Below are 18,176 nucleotides of genomic sequence, written 5' to 3'. Positions count from 1 at the left end.
ATCGAGAGGGGCAGGGGAATACGGAGGGAAAAAGAGAAGACACACGCAGACCCACTTCATCGCTTCTCTTGTGAAGTGTCCCCCTTGCAAGTGGGAAGTGAGAGTTCAAACCCATGTCACTGGCATGGTAACATGTGCTGCACTCACCCGGGCTCGCCACTGCCTGCTCTGACAACATCTCTTAGACACATCAGAAGGCAGAGGGCAGAGGCAGGCCAACCCCCTCGCACTGCGCAGACCAAGGCAGTGCCCCTCTGGATGTCTGCTGGAAGCTCTTAGAAAATGAACCAATCTTTGAAAGAAGATAGAAACCATGTGGGGGACTAGACTTAGAATTCTAAAACCCTGGGAGTCGGGCGTAGCTCAGTGGGTTAAGCGCAGGTGGCACAAAGCACAAAGATCGGCATAAGGATCCCGGTTTGAGCCCCCAGCTCCCCACCTGCAGGGGAGTCGCTTCACAGGTGGTGAAGCAGGTCTGCAGGTGTCTTTCTCTGCCCTTCTGTCTTCCCCTCCTCTATGCATTTCTCTCTGTCCTATCCAACAACAATGACAGCAATAACAACAACAACGATAAACAAGGGCAACAAAAGGGAAAATAAATAAATAAATAAATAAATAAAATTCTAAAACCCAGTTACAAGTATAAACCAGTGTGGTCCAAGAGGTGGCGTGGTGGTAAGGTACTAGACTCTCAAGCATGAGGTCCTGAGTTCAATCCCCAGCAGCACATGTACTAGAGTGATGTCTGGTTCTTCCCCTCTCTCTCTCTCTCTCTCTCTCTCCTATCTTTCAAATAAATAAATACTAAAAACTGGTATAACTACTGAATTCAATTCAGTACTTTGTATCCAGGCCAGATCACCAGTACATACGATACTAGAGTTCTTTGGTGCAGTACATTAAGGAATTAGCATCACTTAAAGACACATCACATCTGGACTTCCAGGTCAAGACAGCAAGACGGACCACACACAAGGAGGGTCCCTGAACATCGCCGTGATTACCCACAGTTCCTAGAATTCCCAGGAACTGGCGAGTGCTTAGTCGTTTCCTTTTTTCTCCAAATCACTTTACTGAGGAAATGTTCACATGCGGCACTGTTGTCACAGCGTCACAGTCTCCCCAGGACGGCGGTCAGAATATGTCTCTCCACACCAAAGAATCACCTCACCGCCACAGTGCACGCGGCCCCTCTCAGCTGTCCACCCTGCTGTCCTTCCCATGAGGCCCTGGGTCTGCTCCAGGAGGCCAGAGTTCACCGGGTTCCATCCCATATCTCCTCCCGCTCTGTTTCTTAAGACCCCCAAGGTTGTTTACTCTTTTCCCACAGGCTTTATCTTTTCATATTTGAGTACCAGAGAGAGTATCAGAGACAGAGAGAATCAGAGGAGAGAGTATTACAGAGTGTCGGACAGAGAGAGAATCTGCAGCCCCACCCAAACTAGGAGCCTCAGGCACACAAGTGCCTTGTTATACCAGAGAAATTAAGCAATTTCCCTAGCCAGTTATATATTTTTTTCTGAAAAAAATATTTATTGTAAACGTGACAGAGACGGGGTGGATAGCACAACGGTTATGCAGAGACTCTAGTGCCTGAGGCTCCAAGGCTCCGGGTTCAATGCCCCACACCACAAGCCAGAGCTGAGCAGTGCTCTGGTAAAAATACATACATACATACATAAATGCGCTATGCAGAAAGTTTCACAAGGGGAGGGCCAGAACCACTCTGTGGTGCATCTGCCAGAGGGAGTTTTAAGCCTGCAAACCCCACATTCTACCAGATGAAGGGCTTCCCCGGGCTGTGCGCTGACAGCTGGGGAGGTGCGGGGGAGCTCACCTGGGCGTACTGCTCCATCACCAGGGCCGCGTCACTGTGTCTCCTCTGTTCCACCAGCTTTCCTGCAAAGGCAAAATGAGCATTTGACTACAGTGGGTTTGCTAAGAAGAGTATTACCAAAACCCAAGTTGAAACCATTTTTCGTGCTACTATTCAGACCGAAATGATCTCTTACAAATTGGGGTCAACGCTACACTGAGAACACTCAGATCCAACGGCTTACAAACTGGGGTCAACGCTACACTGGGAACACTCAGATCCAACGGCTTACAAACTGGAGTCAATGCTACACTGGGAACACTCAGATCCAACGGCTTTTTGTTTTGTTTTCTTCTTTGCCTCCAGGGCTATCACTGGGGCTCGGTGCCTGCACTGCTCCTGGAGGCCATTTTTTCCCATTTTTGTTTCCCTTGTTGTGGTTGTTCTTGTTATTGATGTCACTGTTGTTGGATAGGACAGAAAGTAACAGAGAGGAGGGGTCGACAGCGAGGGGGAGAGAAAGACAGACACCTGCAGACCTGCTTCACCGCTCGTGAAGAGACTCCCCTGTAGGTGGGGAGCCGGGGGCTCCAACTGGGATCCCTATGCTGGTCCTTGTGCTTTGCGCCACGTGCGCTTAACCCGACTCCCCCAAATGGCTTTCAGTGTTTTCCAAATGGCACAGTGAGAAATAGTCACAATAAACGCTGGATCAGACTGTGAAGCACTCGGTAAAGCAAACCTCAGCGTTTTCTTATGGCTGCTGGACTCCCTTGATATGTCTTTACTGTCAATCAAACCACATGTTTTGCTGACTGGCTTTCGAGAAAAGCAGGACAGGACAAAGTTCCAGCCGAAATGACGGCTACAATATAAACTTAGTGTGGGATGTGAAGATCGTGTAGCCAAAACTAGCAACCAAAAATCATCACAAAAGCACAAAAGGAAAGTTGACCTAGCATCTCTCTCAGGAGCAGCCTGCTGTCTCTGTGCTCGAACACTAGATGGAGGTAGCTGGCCAGCACTTTGGGCCAAGCAGTCTCCTGAAACCCTAGACCATACTCAGCCCAGTTGAGTGATAGTTGAGAGGTCTAGAGAAACTCAGGCCGATGTGAATGCTGATTCATTTCTGCCATCTCACGCTAACTGCGAGGCACCGGAAAACACACTAACAAAACAAACAAAACAGTAACGATATGTTCATTCATCTAGCAGAATACAGTTTGGCCCAGTTTATTCTGGAGGCCAAAGCAGTGTTCATGACTCCTGCAAAGAGAATCAGTCAGTCATAACTGACTTCACACACACTAAGGTCCACATTCGACTCCTATCTTCTCCCGGGCAGCCCCTCACAATCCTGCCGTCTGAAGACATCACTCTCGAGTAGCTCTAACACTGGCTGAGGCAACCCTGGGCCCTGACCCAGCCTGGCAGGTTGCCTCTTCTCCGCAAATGGCCATTTTGACCCCACGCTCCATTACCTCTACTCTGCCCACGCAAACTCATCTCCGTCTTTCTAGGTCACTAAGTCTTCATGCAATTCGGATTTGGGTGAAAGAGAAAGAAATGGGACAAAAGTGGTAGTGTAACTTATTTATTTTTTTATATTTATTTTCCCTTTTGTTCCCCTTGTTGTTTTATTGTTGTTATTATTGCTGCTGTTGTTACTGATGTTGTCATTGGATAGGACAGAGAGAAATGGAGAGAGGAGGGGAAGACAGAGAGGGGGAGAGAAAGACAGACACCTACAGACTTGCTTCACTGCTTGTGAAGCAGGCCCCCTGCAGGTGGGGAGCCAGGGGCTCGAACCCGGATCCTTACACTGGTCCTTACACTTCGCGCTATGTGCGCTTAACCCACTGCGCGACTGCCCGGCTCCCAATAGTATAACTTGAGATCGCTTCCAACTTAAAGGTAAGAGTCTTCCACACGACTGTCTTTTCTCCTGGATGCAGATGGAGTGAAAATCCAGCCACAAAAAAATGGAAGAAGTTGTCAATATTTACGTGAGAGAAAAATGAACTGCTTTTTAAATATGCCACTGTACTTTGGAACTCTCACTAGCAGTTTAACCTAGATGTCCTAAGCCATTTTAAGTTGATTTTTTATCACAGAGTGTGAGATTGGTCAAGGTATGCTGTCCTTAATTTTATCTGCAAAACTGTCAAAAGAAAAAAAGGCTTGGGGTAAATATCCCCGTTGGAGAGAAGAAATGACCATATTTACCTGCAAGAGTTCTGCTGAGGCTAGCAAGCTGCTCCTGGCTCAAGCGTAGCTGGGACGCCACACAGAGAGCTTGCTGCCAGCTGCCGGCAGCCAGGAAGGCATCAAGAGCCTTCTCGTGAGCACCACAGCGGGTAAACACGAGCCCTGCCTGCTCGCCAAGGCGCTCCTGCATCAGCTGCTCTCCGTAAGCCATGCCGATCTCCTGCAACAAGAGGAGAGGGTGGACGGGTGGGTGGAGGAGGCTGCCGGCCACCTTTGGAGTCTCCACAGGCACTGTCTCAGTCGTGAGACCTGAAATGCTTTTCAGCCACTCAGGGAAATGCTGTGGTTAGTCACTGAGCTGAGTGAGTGGGAGCTCGGAGGAGTCATGACGCATCTTCGCACAGAAAAAATGTGTCATGGCTTTCCTGACAACCCAGTATTTTTCTTTCTTTATTTACTAATGAGAAAGACAGGAGAGAGAGAAAGAACCAGACATCACTCTGGTCCATGTGCTGCTGGGGATCGAACTCAGGACCTCATGCTTGAGAGTCTGATGTTTTATCCACTGCGCCACCTCCCGGACCACCAACCCACTATTTTTCAATTCAAAAGTGTTCTGAGGACTTAATGATTTGGCCAATAACTACTGAAAACTACAGACACCCTATACTGGACAGTGAAAATATAGTAATGCAAAAGGCAAAAATAAGCAACTTGAAGAAGAAAAAAACCCACAATAACAAGTTCTCTATCTGGTCGCGACGAGGTGCCTCCTGTAATCACTGAGGGAGATAGACACGCAGGAGCGGGAGAGCTTTTTAACAGGCCTGAGGAAAATGAGCCGACTGGTGAGTGACGGTAAAGCCAGTCAGAGCACAGAAGGCACCAGGGCCTAAACAGATGTTTATTTAAACAAAGAAACCCAACTTTGTCCCTGTACCCCCAGATGTAGAGAAAGACATGCAGGGTAGTAGCAGGAAAGCTGGACTGAGGAGGGTGGGACGGAAGCTGTCACCCAACTCGTGTTCTCTTCAGAACAGGAAAGGGTCGAGGCCGTTTTCCCAAGGGAGTTCAGGATGGGTCTATTAGCGTAAAGACAGAGCTGAGACCAAGGACTGTGGCACAAACTCGGTGTAATGGGCCTGCTCCAACCAGATCCTGCAGCCAAGCGGGTGAAGGGCACACCACATACCTTGTACTGCGGTGAGCTTGGAGGGTATAACTTCAGGGCTTCAACGTGCAGGTTTTGATCTCTTATCAGGCTTAAGCATTCCGGGAAGTGTTCAGGTCCTGCAGAAGCAAATTCATGCAAACATAAACGTAAGACTTTGGAGGCACAATGGACCCCATTGATACCAGAGTGGAGTTAACACGGAACCTCTTGCAGACCTGCTCACCAGAGCATTGAGAGAATGATACCCTGGGGTTAATCGCACATAGTACAAGGCACAGGACCCGCACAAGGATCCCGGTTCGAGCCCCTGGCTCCCCACCTGCAGGGGGGTCGCTTCACAAGCAGTGAAGCAGGTCTGCGAGTGTCTATCTCCCTCTTTCTCTCTGTCCTATCCAAACTATATTGAAAAAATGGAGCAGTGGATTCCTAGTGCAGGCACTAAATCCCAGAAATAACCCTAAAGGCAAAAGGAAAAAGAAAAAAAGAGAAGGTAATCCAGGCATTTGAATCAAAGATTTATTAACAGGGTGTGTGTGTGGGGGGGGGGGGGCTGAGAGCCCGAACAGCACGCAGAAGCCAGACCTCCCGCCTTCTGCTCCCCATAATGATCCTGGGTCCATACTCCCAGAGGGATAAAGAATAGGGAAGCTCTCAGGGGAGGGGGTGGGATACAGAGCTCTGGGGGTGGGAACTGTGTGGAAATGTACCCCTCTTATCCTATGGGCTTGTCAGTATTTCCATTTTATAAATAGAAATAATAATTAAAAAAAGAACGGAAATAAAAGTCCATGTGAACCAGAACTGATCTTATTTTAATGAACACCCCACCTGCTGGGAGCTGTCTGGGTCCTGCCTCTGAAGCAGAGAGCAACCCCTGAGCCCTCACACTTACCACACCTGCTGAGGTGGACAATGGCCTTTTCATATCGTTTCAAGTGCTTGTCTATAGTAAAGCGTTGGTAATTAGTTTCCATTTTTTTAAGCATATTAAGAAATGGAAGATACTCTTTGGGATCCTAAAAAGAAAAAGACTTTGTTCTACTTATAAAAATATTTACTAAAAATATACTGTACTTAAGTTATAGTATTATATATATTACTACATTAATAATATATAAAATAAGTTCTTGAATATGAATATCACTGGTTTTCATTTGGAATAATGATGATTTTCCCCCCACTATGGTTATTGCTAGGCTCTGTGCCAGCATTACAAATCAATCACTCCTGGCAGCCACTTTTCCCCTTTTCTTCCTCTTTATTTACTATTATTACTATTTTAGACAGGGCAGAGAGAAGCTGAGAAGGGAGGGAGGTAGAAAGGGAGAGAGAAAAAAAGACACCCGCAGACTTGCTTCACCACTAAGAGTCCTTCCTGCAGGCAGTAACCCGGGACTTGAACCCGGGTCCTTGCAGACTGTAATGTGTGCAATCAACAAGGTGCCTGGTCTCCAGTAATAATATTTTTTAATTGACTTAATAATAATGGTCTACAACCGGAAGTATAGCTTGCCATCTATGTGTGTGTGTCTACGACTCACCACACCCACCACCCAAGTCCCTGTGCTATCAAACCAAGGGTCCCTCCCCCTCCCCCTCCCCTGACAGCCACTAGTTTTCACAGGGTAGTGACTGGCCCTGAAGTCTTACAATAGCTACTTATTTCAGAAGCTAATAAGGAAAACAAGGTTCCAATCTGGAAGAGAATCAATCGGGGGTAGACAGCATAATGGCTATGCAAAGAGACGCTCCTGCCTGAGGCTCTAAAGTCCCAGGTTCAATCCCCCATACCACCATAAGCCAGAGCTGAGCAGGGCTCTGGTTAAAAAAAGAGAGACTCAGCAAACGTATCCATGCTTCCAGAAACACAATGAGTCACACTACAGCATGTCCTCACGACCCCCAAGCCTCCAGTTGTAAAGACCAGCTGCTAAAGCTAAAATCATCCCAAGCTGGACCTGAAACGGAGGCCCTAACAACAGATTTTATGTGTGGTCGTCTGCACTCCGTGTGATGCCCAGGGGAAACTGTTTGACTCCTAGAGACTTCCTGGCCTTCGTGTGATCTCACAGGGCAGGATACACGCACGTAGGAATACCACAGGGAGAGACAGACAGGACAGAGATGTTGGTGCTTGCGATGTAGGGCAAACATCAAGACATCCAAACATCCAGCTGGTAAACGCCAGGTGGTGGGGGAGGCGGGAGGCAGAGTGTCGGGGTTCCCCCAGGAGGCGCGTGGCTCAGAGAAGGAGAGAAATGAGAGGGGCACTGAGGTTTAGATGTCTGACTATAGCAAACTGTGGTACTCTGCCTTCCATGGGGGAAAAAGAGAGAGAGAGAGACTGGGGGTGGGGAGGGCGTGAGGAGAGGAGAGAGAGCCATCACAAGAATTGTGGTGGAATATGACTCATTGTCCTATTAACTGAGGAGAGTTTGTTTTACGACCGATAAGCAGAACACGCGGTCAGCCTAGACACAGGGCACAGAATGAAGCTTCAAGTCTGGCCTCGAAGACTCTCAGCTCTACGCGAGCTCCAGACTTGCATTCAGAGCCCAAGCCGAGGAAGAGCTCACGTCCTGCAGAGCCGGCCTCCACGCGGACACTGGGAAACACCCCAGAGTCCAGTATAAGGGTGAAGGAGCCACACGTACCTTCTGTGACTTCTCAGCTACCATGAGCACCAGGTCAAAGTCATAGGTCCCCAGGGAATGATCATACAATTCATTCACATCCACCAGAAGCAACAGATATTTCAGGGCCTCTTCGGCACTCACAGCACCAGGAACAGCGGCAGCATTTCCTGCCAGTGTAGAAGGAAACAAAACAGAGCAGAACTGGGGGAAGCCACACACCCAGCAGCATAACGGAAGAGACAAAGAGACAAAACCTCCCAACAGTTAGGTGCTCATTCACTCTTGTGAAAAGCCTTGAGGGCAGTGCCAAAAACAAACCAAGACAAAACAAAAAGACCAAGGCAGCCCTTTGAATATGACGACCTTTCCAAAGGTCTCTGTGAATCTGCGACGTCAGTGTAAAAACAGTTGAACACGACCGACTGCCTCTGGTGGACGGCGTCTCAGAACACAGCAGGGCTGGCGACAGGCACAAGGTGAGTCTTTACCTTGAAGCTCGTGGACTTTCTGCAGCACGGTCTCCAGTTCTGGGGTTGTTTTCTTCACGTGCGAGGTGAGTATCGACAGGCAGTACCTGAGGGAGTGAGAGAGAGCATCGGCATCAGAGGGGAGGATGGACTCGCTGAGGAAGGACGGACGCGTATTTCCGCCACTCAGAAGATGTCGCATACTTGTGAGGATCGATGTCCTCCATGGCACCTCTCACGGCGTCACAGATGCGGTCGACTTTACTTCCCTCAGGCCCCGAAGAGAGCCGGGCGGCACCGGGGTGCGGCGGGACGTACATCGTCTTTGTGACGTCCTCCTCCCTGTGGACGGAAGTGACTGTCAGAGGCTGGGAGGTGCACACACGGGCCACTGAGGAGCCGCTCCCACATACCTAGACGTGCTGATGAGCTTGGCAGCAGTGGCTTTTGGGAAATATTCTGATTATAAAAACATGGTGAAAATGAAGAAACAGTGAGAAATGAAAACATTTCCATACTGTGCTGCTGAGCGAGCTGAGAGTCTACACCTTGACAGCCTTGCAATACTGTAAACCGGTATCCAGGAGATTAAAAGCCCACAGAATTGCGCAGCAGTGTCTGGAGACGTTTAGTCACGTGTCACGCAGGAGCAGCCTGGCAGCCCAACAACAAGAGCGCGAACAAAGGACACTGCAGGACAACTTTGCAGAACAAAGGACGAGCCAGACAGGGCCGGCTTGGGAGCAGTGGGGGACAAAGCGCCAGGTTCTCAAGCAGGAGGCCCTCAGCTCGATTCCTGGTCTGACATGGGCCAGAGTAATGCTCTGATGTTCTCTCTTTCTCCTCAATAAATAAATCTCTAAAAAAACAAAAAAATAAAACTAGTGAATTTGGATGACTTTCTCAAAGGTGATACGGTGATGAGAGAAGCTTTGTTTACACAGAAGAATAGTGGATGCTCTCAATTCTACAAAGCTATTAAACAGGTGAAACTAATCTACAATGAAAAATTGTAAAAGGGGGCACTGAGTGGTAGCACACCTGGCTGAGTGCTCAGGTGACCATCACAAGGACCTGGGTTCAAGCCCCCAGTCTCCACCTGCAGTGGGGGAGCTTTAGAAGCAGTGTCGCAGGTCTGCGTCTCTCTCTCTCTCTCTCTCCCCTTACCCTCTCTCAATTTCTCTCTCCTATAGCATTAAAAAGTAAGTTGACAAAAGAACAATGAAAACCTGTCAGAGGAAAGAAAAAGAGAGGGAGAGAGAGGAAGGCAGGCCGGCTAAAAAAAGAAGTGACCAGGGAACCTGACGGGAATCTCTGAAACGGGGAGAAGTCCCAAGGTGAAGCAAACACTGCCAACCACCCGCTAGTCTGGGTCACAGCAAGTGCCTGCCTGTCCTGTAGAGCTGCCGCGCCTGTGCCCGTGACTCACGCGCTCTAGGTAGACCTGGCACATGGGTGCCGGGGCCAAGCTGTAAGCGGCGGGGCGAGCCGGCGCCACAGGCACCCCAGAGCTTGTCTGGAGGGCAGGATGCACAGCGGCCTCACAGCACAACAGAGCAAGCGGCACACTGGGGTGTCTCTCAGCAGGCGGCGGCCCAGGAAGCTCACTGCATCAACCTTTCAACCCTTCTGTATATTTACTATTTCCATTACAGAAATCCTGAGTCGCTCAGAATCGTTTGAAAATAGCAATGGCCCAGAGGGGGTCAAGAGCCTCGTGACAGCGACGGTACCGCCGGTCGAGCACCAGGCTTGGGCTTGGCCGACACCACATGGGAGGGGGCGTACACAGGAGAGCTCGGGAAGCAGGGACGCGTGGCGGCACTCTCTCTCTGAAAATGAAAGTGGGGGTGTACTGGGAGCAGTGGAAGAGCACGTATGAGACCCCAGCAGAACAGGGGGGCGGCCAGGCAATGGCACACCTGGTTGAGTGCACGTGCTACGATGCACCTGCTTTCAGCCCGTGCCCATCTGCAGGGGGGAGCTTCACAAGTGAAGCAGTAACGCAGGGGTCTCTCTCTCTCTCTCTCCAGATCTCCCTTACCTCTCAATTTCTCTTCATCTCTATTCAATTAATAAATTAAATTAAATTAAATTAATTGCTTTGCGTTCAAGCTCTGAAGAAAAATAGTTCTGTGGGTATATCTAAAAATCAAGTCAAGTGTAGGGAGCTGGGCGGTGGGTGGCACAGCGGATTAAGTGCACATGGCAGAAAGCACTTAGACCTGCATCAGTATCCAGGTTCGAGCCCCAGCTCCACACCTGCGGGGGTGAGGGGGGGTGAGGGGGGGGTGGGGGGGTGGAGGGGGGGAGTCGCCTCACAGGTGGTGAAGCAGGTCTGCAGGTGTCTGTCTTTCTCTCCCCGTCTTCCCCTCCTCTCTCGATTTCTCTGTCCTATCCAACAACAATGACAACAATAACAACAATTATAAAGCAAAAAGGAAACAAAAGGGAAAAAAATAATAAAGTTTCTCTAAAAAAGTGATTTGGGAGGTGGCGCAGTGGATAAAGCACTGGACTCTCAAGCATGAGGTCCTGAGTTCAATCCCTGGTAGCACATGTATCAGAGTGATGCCAGGTTCTTTTCTGCTTTCTTTCTCGTTAATAAATAAATAAAATCTTTAAAGAAATAAAATAAATAAAAGTCAAGTCAAGTAATGATTCTGAATGACATGTCTGAAGCCGCAGGTCTTTTTGTGTTTTCTGTCACCATGGCTTCACTGCTCCCGGTGACGCTTTTCAGAGAGAGAAGCAGAGACACAGAAAGAGGGCAGACAGCACTAAAGCCCCCTCCCCCGGCCCGCCAGTGGGTGCCAGATCCAAGTCCAGGTCACGTGTGTGGCCAAGCAGGAGCACTACCCATCTGAGCTATTCTACCAGTGCTATTCTTAGTTTTACATAAGTCACTTGTTCCTAAAGGGAAAGAGCAAGACTTCAGTGTGTGTGGCATCTAAGAAAGTGATCTCATAATGATCAAGAAATATATGAGGAACAGATATGCTACTCGTGAATTACTGGAGATACTTACTTCAATTCTGTGAAAAATAAGTTGATATGGTTCACAGAATCTATCTGCCTTACAAAGGTTTCCACATTTTCAAGAAACACCTGCCAAAAAAGGGGGCGGGGGAGTGGGGTGAGGAGACAAAAGAAAGACATGTTAGTTGAGGCCTGCAGCAGCTCAAGTCCAGAGTAACCGGGGACATCGGGTGAGACAGTCACCTGAGGGTTGTGGTCATGAAGCAGGTTGAGATTAATCCTCAGCTTTCTCATGCATTCAAACGCCTCCTTGAACATGAGTCTGGAGAGACCGAGAACAGAGAAGAACTGTTTCTCTTTCACACAATCTACAGAGTCAGCACACTTTCGTCGCTGTTATTATTTTTGCCAGAGCTCTGCTCGGCTCTAGCTTATGGTGATGCAGGGGATTGAACCTGGGACCTGGTAGGTTCAGGCATGACAGTTTCTCTGCATAGAACCACTACGCTACCTCCCCCACCTTCCCAGCACACTTTCAACACAATGCAAACCAGCTACAATTCAGTTACAGCCCACATGCCAAGCAACCACTACTGGCGTCCTGTCTGAAATCAGAGAAGCAAAGAATCCGTACCAGCTTCACCTGCCTCCTGCAAAGTGTAGATTGGTTACTACACACTGAGGAACACACCCCCACATGGAAAGAAAAGAACAGAACACCATCACGGAACGTAGACCTACTTTATTTCTTTTTTTTTTTTAATTTTTTTTTTTTTTTAGTATTTATTTATTCTTTCCCTTTTGTTGCCCTTGTTTTTGTTGTTGTTGTTGTTGTAGTTATTACTGATGTCATTGTTGTTGGATAGGACAGAGAGAAATGGAGAGAGGAGGGGAAGACAGAGGGGGAGAGAAAGACAGACACCTGCAGACCTGCTTCACCGCCTGTGAAGCGACTCCCCTGCAGGTGGGGAGCCGGGGACTCAAACCGGGATCCTTACACCCGTCCTTGTGCTTTGCGCCACCTGCGCTTAAGCTACTGCGCCACCACCAGACTCCCACCTACTTTCTTTTTTAATAAAGTACAAACAGGGGGCCGAGCAGTGGTGCACCTGGTTAAGCACACAGAATGCAGTGATGTAGGTTCAAGCCCCTGGTCCCCAACTGCAGGGAGAAAGCTTCACAAGTGATGAAGCAGGGCTGCAGGTGTGTCTCTGCCTCTCTCCAATAGAGAAAAAAAGAAAAAAAAAGTATGAAACTAAACAAACAAAAAAGTATGAGCAGAGATCTTAATACAAAGTTTCCCCAAACAGATTCCAACAATGGGCCATATCACTCACAAAAGAGGCCCAGATATTTTTAGGTGATAGGTTCTTGTGTTAATTTCCTGAAAGCTTTGAGCCTTCTGTCTGTACGTGTACACAGACACAATCTCACCGGGCTCCCAGTCTATCTAACACTTCGCTGGGTGCCTTAGATAATGACGCCCAGTTTCATATTGTAATTCTTTGTCATTTCTGCTGGGGAAGTCTATTATACCAAATGGCATCAAGATCAAAGTGTACAAAGAAGAAAGCCTTTGAGAACCTGACTAAAGACATCTGTAATCACGGCTTCTCAGATACTTTTGTTTAGACATACAAGTCTTCACACACAGGCGCTATTTTCACACATGTCAAAACAACAAGCTAAGTCATGTGCACACAGTACTTACTTGTCCAGCCACTTCCGAATCTGAGCTAAAACCAGAGCTCGATGATGAACAACTTCTAAGTTTCCTCTTGGCATCTAGAAATAAAGAGATTGAAGCACTGTTTTTAAGTCAGTAGAAAAATATAAGAAATCATGACAGGTAACTTTGATTCTTCATAGAGAATTCCACAACACTGTAATATTGGCTTCATTTTAGCAGGAGCTGGCTGTGCTCAATCTTTATTGTTTACTTTTAAGAGACACTTGCTTTTTCAGTCTTACTGGGCAATGACTATACTAACACTCCTCTACAGAAACGGATGGTACAAACTATCGCAGTGGGGCCAGATGGTGACATGCGCCTGGCTGGGTGCACGACACTATGTGCAAGGATCAGGGTTCAAGCCCCCAGTTCCCACCTGGAGGGAAGAACTTCCTAAGCCGTGAAGCAGTATTACAGGCATCTCTCCCCCTCAATCTCAGCTTGCTGTCTCTATCCAATGAATAAATATTAAATAAAAATTTTTAAGTGTTAGATTCATATGTGGAATCTAGATAGATACACATGAACTTTTAAAGAAAAAAAAAAAAACAAGCAAACACAAAACAGACCTAAGACATCCTTGAGACGGTGGAGGCACAGAGCTTTAATGATGGGTGTGGACTGGGGAGTCAGGAGGTAGTGCAGTGGGTTAAGCACAGGTGGTACAAAGCTCAAGGACCAGTGTAAGGATCCTGGTTCGAGCCCCCGGCTCCCTACCTGCAGGGGAGTCGCTTCACAAGTGGTGAACCAGGTCTGCAGGTGTCTGTCTCTCCCCCCCTGTCTTCCCCATCTCTCTCCAATTCTCTCTGTCCTATCCAACAACGACGACAACAGTAATAACAACAATAAAACAAGGGCAACAAAAGAGAAAAAATATTTAAAAAAGAGATGGGTGTGAGTGCGGTGTAAGCTTGCCATCTTGCAAACCACTATTAATCACAAATAAAAAACAGGGGTGGGGGTAGAGCAGAATGGTTATGCAAAGAAACTTTCATGCCTGAGGCTCTCAAATCCCAGGTTCAATCCCCCACACACCGCCATAAGCCAGAGCTGAGCAGTGCTCTGGTAAAAAAAAAACAATGACGAAAGCCCAAGACTCCTGTCTGGTAACGGTGGCCCAAGAGGTCAACTCACCTGCAGTATCAGCTTCGTGTCCTGGGGCACCACGGTGACAATGCGCGAGCCCCTCTCCACTCTGCGCAGCGTTTCCCCGTGAGCCGCGTGGCTGCTGCCCAGGCCTCCCTGCAGTGCTGAGGACACCAGGAACTAAGACTTTAGAGTCACTCCCGTGACCGACCAGCACCTTCCCTCGTGGTCTATGGCAGGGCATCCAAACAGCAGTCACTCTCCTGCTGAGCCTCAACATCATTCGCATTTCTCAGAGCTGGTCTCCACCCACGGACCTCCCCTCTCTGCATCACCACACGCAACTTTCCAACTGATCTAGAAGAGGGGGAAGCTTCATCATCTCCTTTTGTTCTTTATTTCCTAGCATCATCTATGATCAAGATGGAAGCTTTGGGGTCTCACACATGCAGGGTTTTACTACTGCCCATCCCACTTCTGTCACTGAGAGAGACAGGAAGACAAGAGACACCACCACCGGGCTTCTCTCAGTGCCACAGCTGTCTCCTGTGGTGCCAGGACTTGAACTTGGGCCGCACGCAAGGCAAGGCACTCACCCCACCTAGTGAGCGATCTCTGTGACCCCAGACCCTGCCTCCACCAAAGGGAAACAAACACACTCTCTCTCTCAAGGGGTGAAAAGGGTGCATGGAAAATAAGGAAAAACGGGACACATGGAGTGAGGTCCTATGGGTTACAATGGAGCGTGGTCACAGTGCGAACGAGATTAGAAAGAAATGAGAACATACCGTCTTTTTGTATCTGTTTGGTAACTCAAAATAAAACATTAGGTTATTGATAGTTACGTAACGAGCTTCCTGAAATGTTTCTGTTTAAGATGCGCTTCTTAAGATGGGCTGATGTCTGTCTCTGGAAGTCTGACAACTGGTGCAGGCCGATTTAAGTAAAATACTATGTTGGAATTACAGGCTAAGTAGATGAATTCTACGAGGTTTTTCCTATCAAGAACTCTCTGATAAAGTCAAAGTAAATGAAAGACTTAAAAGTCATCGAGGCTTCAGTGGGTGACAAGGAGGTGGCACGGTGTTAAGGAGCAGGGCTTGGAGGTACACGTTCTTGTGTTTTATCCCTGACACTGCACACCAGTCATGTTCTGCTTTATTCTCTCTCGTATAAAAAAAAAAAGTTCAAGGAAATAAGATATTAAAAGAAGGACAATCTTCTATTTTAGACCGAAAACTTACCTTTCAGTGAAGCATCTCTCAGACAAAAGCAGTGGCAGGTATGAGAATGGGTAGTCAGTAACAGAAACTCATCGTACACTGCGAAAGACGTGATATTTGAAGCAATCTACAACAAAGAGGGGTTTAGGGGGGGTCAGGGGAAAGTTAACTTCGTCATCTGACACCAACACTGAGAAAGACCCAACACTAACCCAGCCCTTCATACCTCGGTGTCATTGATGAAAAAGCGACACCTGTCAGACAGTCCAAGGACACATTCCTGAAAAACAAATAAAACTGCGGTGAAAATTACTTCCACCCGCCCTGCCACACCTGACTTCTCTGTCACGCCACCTGCTGCTCTCTGTGGCCTGAAGCCTGCGTTGCTTGCAGTCCAAAACGGGGTCTGGGGTCACCCCGTCCCCCAGCTGCCCTTGTCTTGTTTGTCTTCCGTGCAGACCTCAAACGTGTCACCTTTCTGCCCTCCCCTGCTCTGCTCCGCTCCAATACCCATGGACACTCTTCCATCATTCCCATCTGCACCTTACCAGGGGTCCACAGTGATCTTGGGAACCGCCAGGCAGGCAGGTTGCACCGTGTCACTGATTAACAATCACCAAGCGGGGGGGCGGGCAGCAGTGCAGTGGGTTGAGCGCAGGTGGTGCGAAGCGCAAGGACCGGCATAAGGATCCCGTTTGAGCCCCTGGCTCCCCACCTGCGGGGGAGTCGCTTCACAGGCCGTGAAGCAGGTCTGCAGGTGTCTGTCTTTCTCTCCCCCTCTGTCTTCCCCTCCTCTCTCATTTCTCTCTGTCCTATCCAACAACGACGACATCAACAACAATAACTACAATAAAACAAGGGCAAAAAATAAAAGGGGGGAGTTAGTGCAGCGGGTTAAGCGCACGTGGCGCAAAGCACAAGGACTGGTATAAGGATCCCTGTTCGAGCCTCTGGCTTCCCAGCTGCAGGGGAGTCGCTTCACAGGCGGTGAAGCAGATCTGCAGGTGTCTTTCTCTCCCCCTGTCTTCCCCTCCTCTCTCCATTTCTCTCTGTCCTATCCAATAACAACGACATCAACAACAACAATAACTACAACAACGGCAACAAAAGGGAATAAATAAATATTTTTAAAAATCACCAAGCACTTATCTATCTTTATAAAATGAGCAGATCCATACTCCTCCCAAAGGTCTGTGCTCGGGGCTCAGACAGAGCTGCACGTGGCAAGCTGAGGAAGCCAGGCGCCTCCAGACTCGCGATGTATGCAGCCACTGCCCAGAAGGCTTTCCTCTGGGGGCCAGAGCTCTCCTTCTCTTCTTACCTCAGCCCACACACCACCAGCTTAGAGGACTTTCCAACGTCTCCAGAAGTGGGTGTCCCCAAACACCTCTGCTACACCCACCTTGATTCCTGCTCTCTCCTAGCAGAGGACCACCTCACCTATCCTGACAAGTATCCATTCCAAAAAAAACAAGGGTGAGCCAGCTGTTCTGCAGCTACTGCCTGCCTCTCTCTCTCTCTCTCTCTCTCTCTCACACACACACACGTCATCATCACAAGTGCTCTAATGTCTGATGTGCAGCAACCCCCAGAGTACTGTTGTCAGCCTCCGTTTCTGTAGTATAACAGGCAGCAGCTTAGTGGAATCCAGGTTCAACCCCAAAGCCATTTATTCATTTATTTATTTATTTATCTATTCCCTTTCTGTTGCCCTTGTTGTTTGACTGTTGTTGTCCAAGCCCTTTCTTATCTTTATCTAGCTCCTGCTATCATCTCAGCACCCTGAGCATTGCTTCAAGTGCTAAGTGCTAAATGCTTCTGCCCAGCGGTAACTTACCTCGACTCCAACGAAAGCCAAGTCAGTCTGCATGCATGGATAAGGAAATCTAACAGGAGTTCCAGCAGGATTCTTCCAGGGTTCAACAGACAGAGAGGATGACTCTGGAAGATTGACAGGCAAGGTTGACGAGACGCTGGTCTACTTGTAAGACATGGTCAAAATCAACAGTTGCTCACAAACACCTAGCAGGCAACATGGATCATTTCCCAAACACATTCTGGAAACTCATTAGGCTACTCCCGTTGTTACAAGAAACAAACACAGGTTTAATTCCACCTGCAACTCTACTCTATAGCTTAGGGTTTGCTGGGAACTTAAAAGCCTTAAAAAAACACATGGCACTGACAATGTGCCAGTACAGGTTCATAAGGATTATACGGGGACGGAAAGCAGTGTGGCCCGTTGAATGCGCACATTGCCACGTGCAAGGACCTGGGTTCAAGCCCCCAGTCCCCACCTACAAGGGGGAAGCTTCAGGAACAGTCATCTCCCTGTCTCCCTCCTCACCTTCCCTTCTGAGTTCTCTCTGTCCTATCAAATAAAATATAGATTCTTTAAAGAGTCATAAACACACTTTCCTGACATTCTGATACTCACCCCAAAGGCACTTCAGTATCTGGCCGTCAGCCAGCTGCAATGCTACTGACTTCGTTTTAGGATTGCAAAACAGACTGATCACGATCCCATCCACTGTCACAGAAGAACTGACAAAAGTCCGAGAGAGAGAGAGAGAGAGAGAGAGAGAGAGGAGGTGTAAAAGATGCTTTTTTTCTCAAACACAGAGGCATTTCATTGGTCTTATCGACAGGAAAAGCAGCAGTTTCCTTTTGGTGCCGTACCGTTTCAGTCAAATCTGTACTTGACACGGATACAGCAGCACTGCCGACTCACGACTGTACACGCGCGCGCGCGCACACACACACACACACACCGACAGAAACCACAAGCTCACACAAGTGGCCTGGCACAGTCAGCGCCGCCTTCACACTGCGACACGCAGTCTGCACGGAGACTG

The 18,176-nt window shown here is 48.4% G+C and overlaps 1 protein-coding gene across 2 annotated transcripts in view; it reads right to left on the bottom strand.

Annotated features, from left to right (window-relative positions):
- The window catches only part of ELP1 (elongator acetyltransferase complex subunit 1), a 49,228-nt gene that overhangs the window by 11,331 nt on the left and 19,721 nt on the right, over positions 1-18,176 (bottom strand). For both annotated transcript variants that reach the window (XM_016185208.2, XM_060199038.1), the window contains 15 exons: positions 17,759-17,865; positions 17,159-17,262; positions 15,548-15,601; positions 15,343-15,448; positions 14,147-14,262; positions 12,992-13,065; positions 11,524-11,602; positions 11,330-11,409; positions 8,506-8,643; positions 8,323-8,408; positions 7,853-8,001; positions 6,091-6,214; positions 5,217-5,314; positions 4,043-4,244; positions 1,838-1,899 (listed from right to left, as the gene is read on the bottom strand). In XM_016185208.2, the coding sequence (XP_016040694.1) occupies positions 1,838-1,899; positions 4,043-4,244; positions 5,217-5,314; positions 6,091-6,214; positions 7,853-8,001; positions 8,323-8,408; positions 8,506-8,643; positions 11,330-11,409; positions 11,524-11,602; positions 12,992-13,065; positions 14,147-14,262; positions 15,343-15,448; positions 15,548-15,601; positions 17,159-17,262; positions 17,759-17,865 (1,579 nt within the window). The remainder of the gene's footprint in view (positions 1-1,837; positions 1,900-4,042; positions 4,245-5,216; positions 5,315-6,090; positions 6,215-7,852; positions 8,002-8,322; positions 8,409-8,505; positions 8,644-11,329; positions 11,410-11,523; positions 11,603-12,991; positions 13,066-14,146; positions 14,263-15,342; positions 15,449-15,547; positions 15,602-17,158; positions 17,263-17,758; positions 17,866-18,176) is intronic.

This window comes from Erinaceus europaeus, chromosome 10 (genome assembly GCF_950295315.1).
Source record: "Erinaceus europaeus chromosome 10, mEriEur2.1, whole genome shotgun sequence".
Classification (NCBI taxonomy): domain Eukaryota; kingdom Metazoa; phylum Chordata; class Mammalia; order Eulipotyphla; family Erinaceidae; genus Erinaceus; species Erinaceus europaeus.
This window is presented reverse-complemented; position numbering and strand designations above follow the sequence as displayed.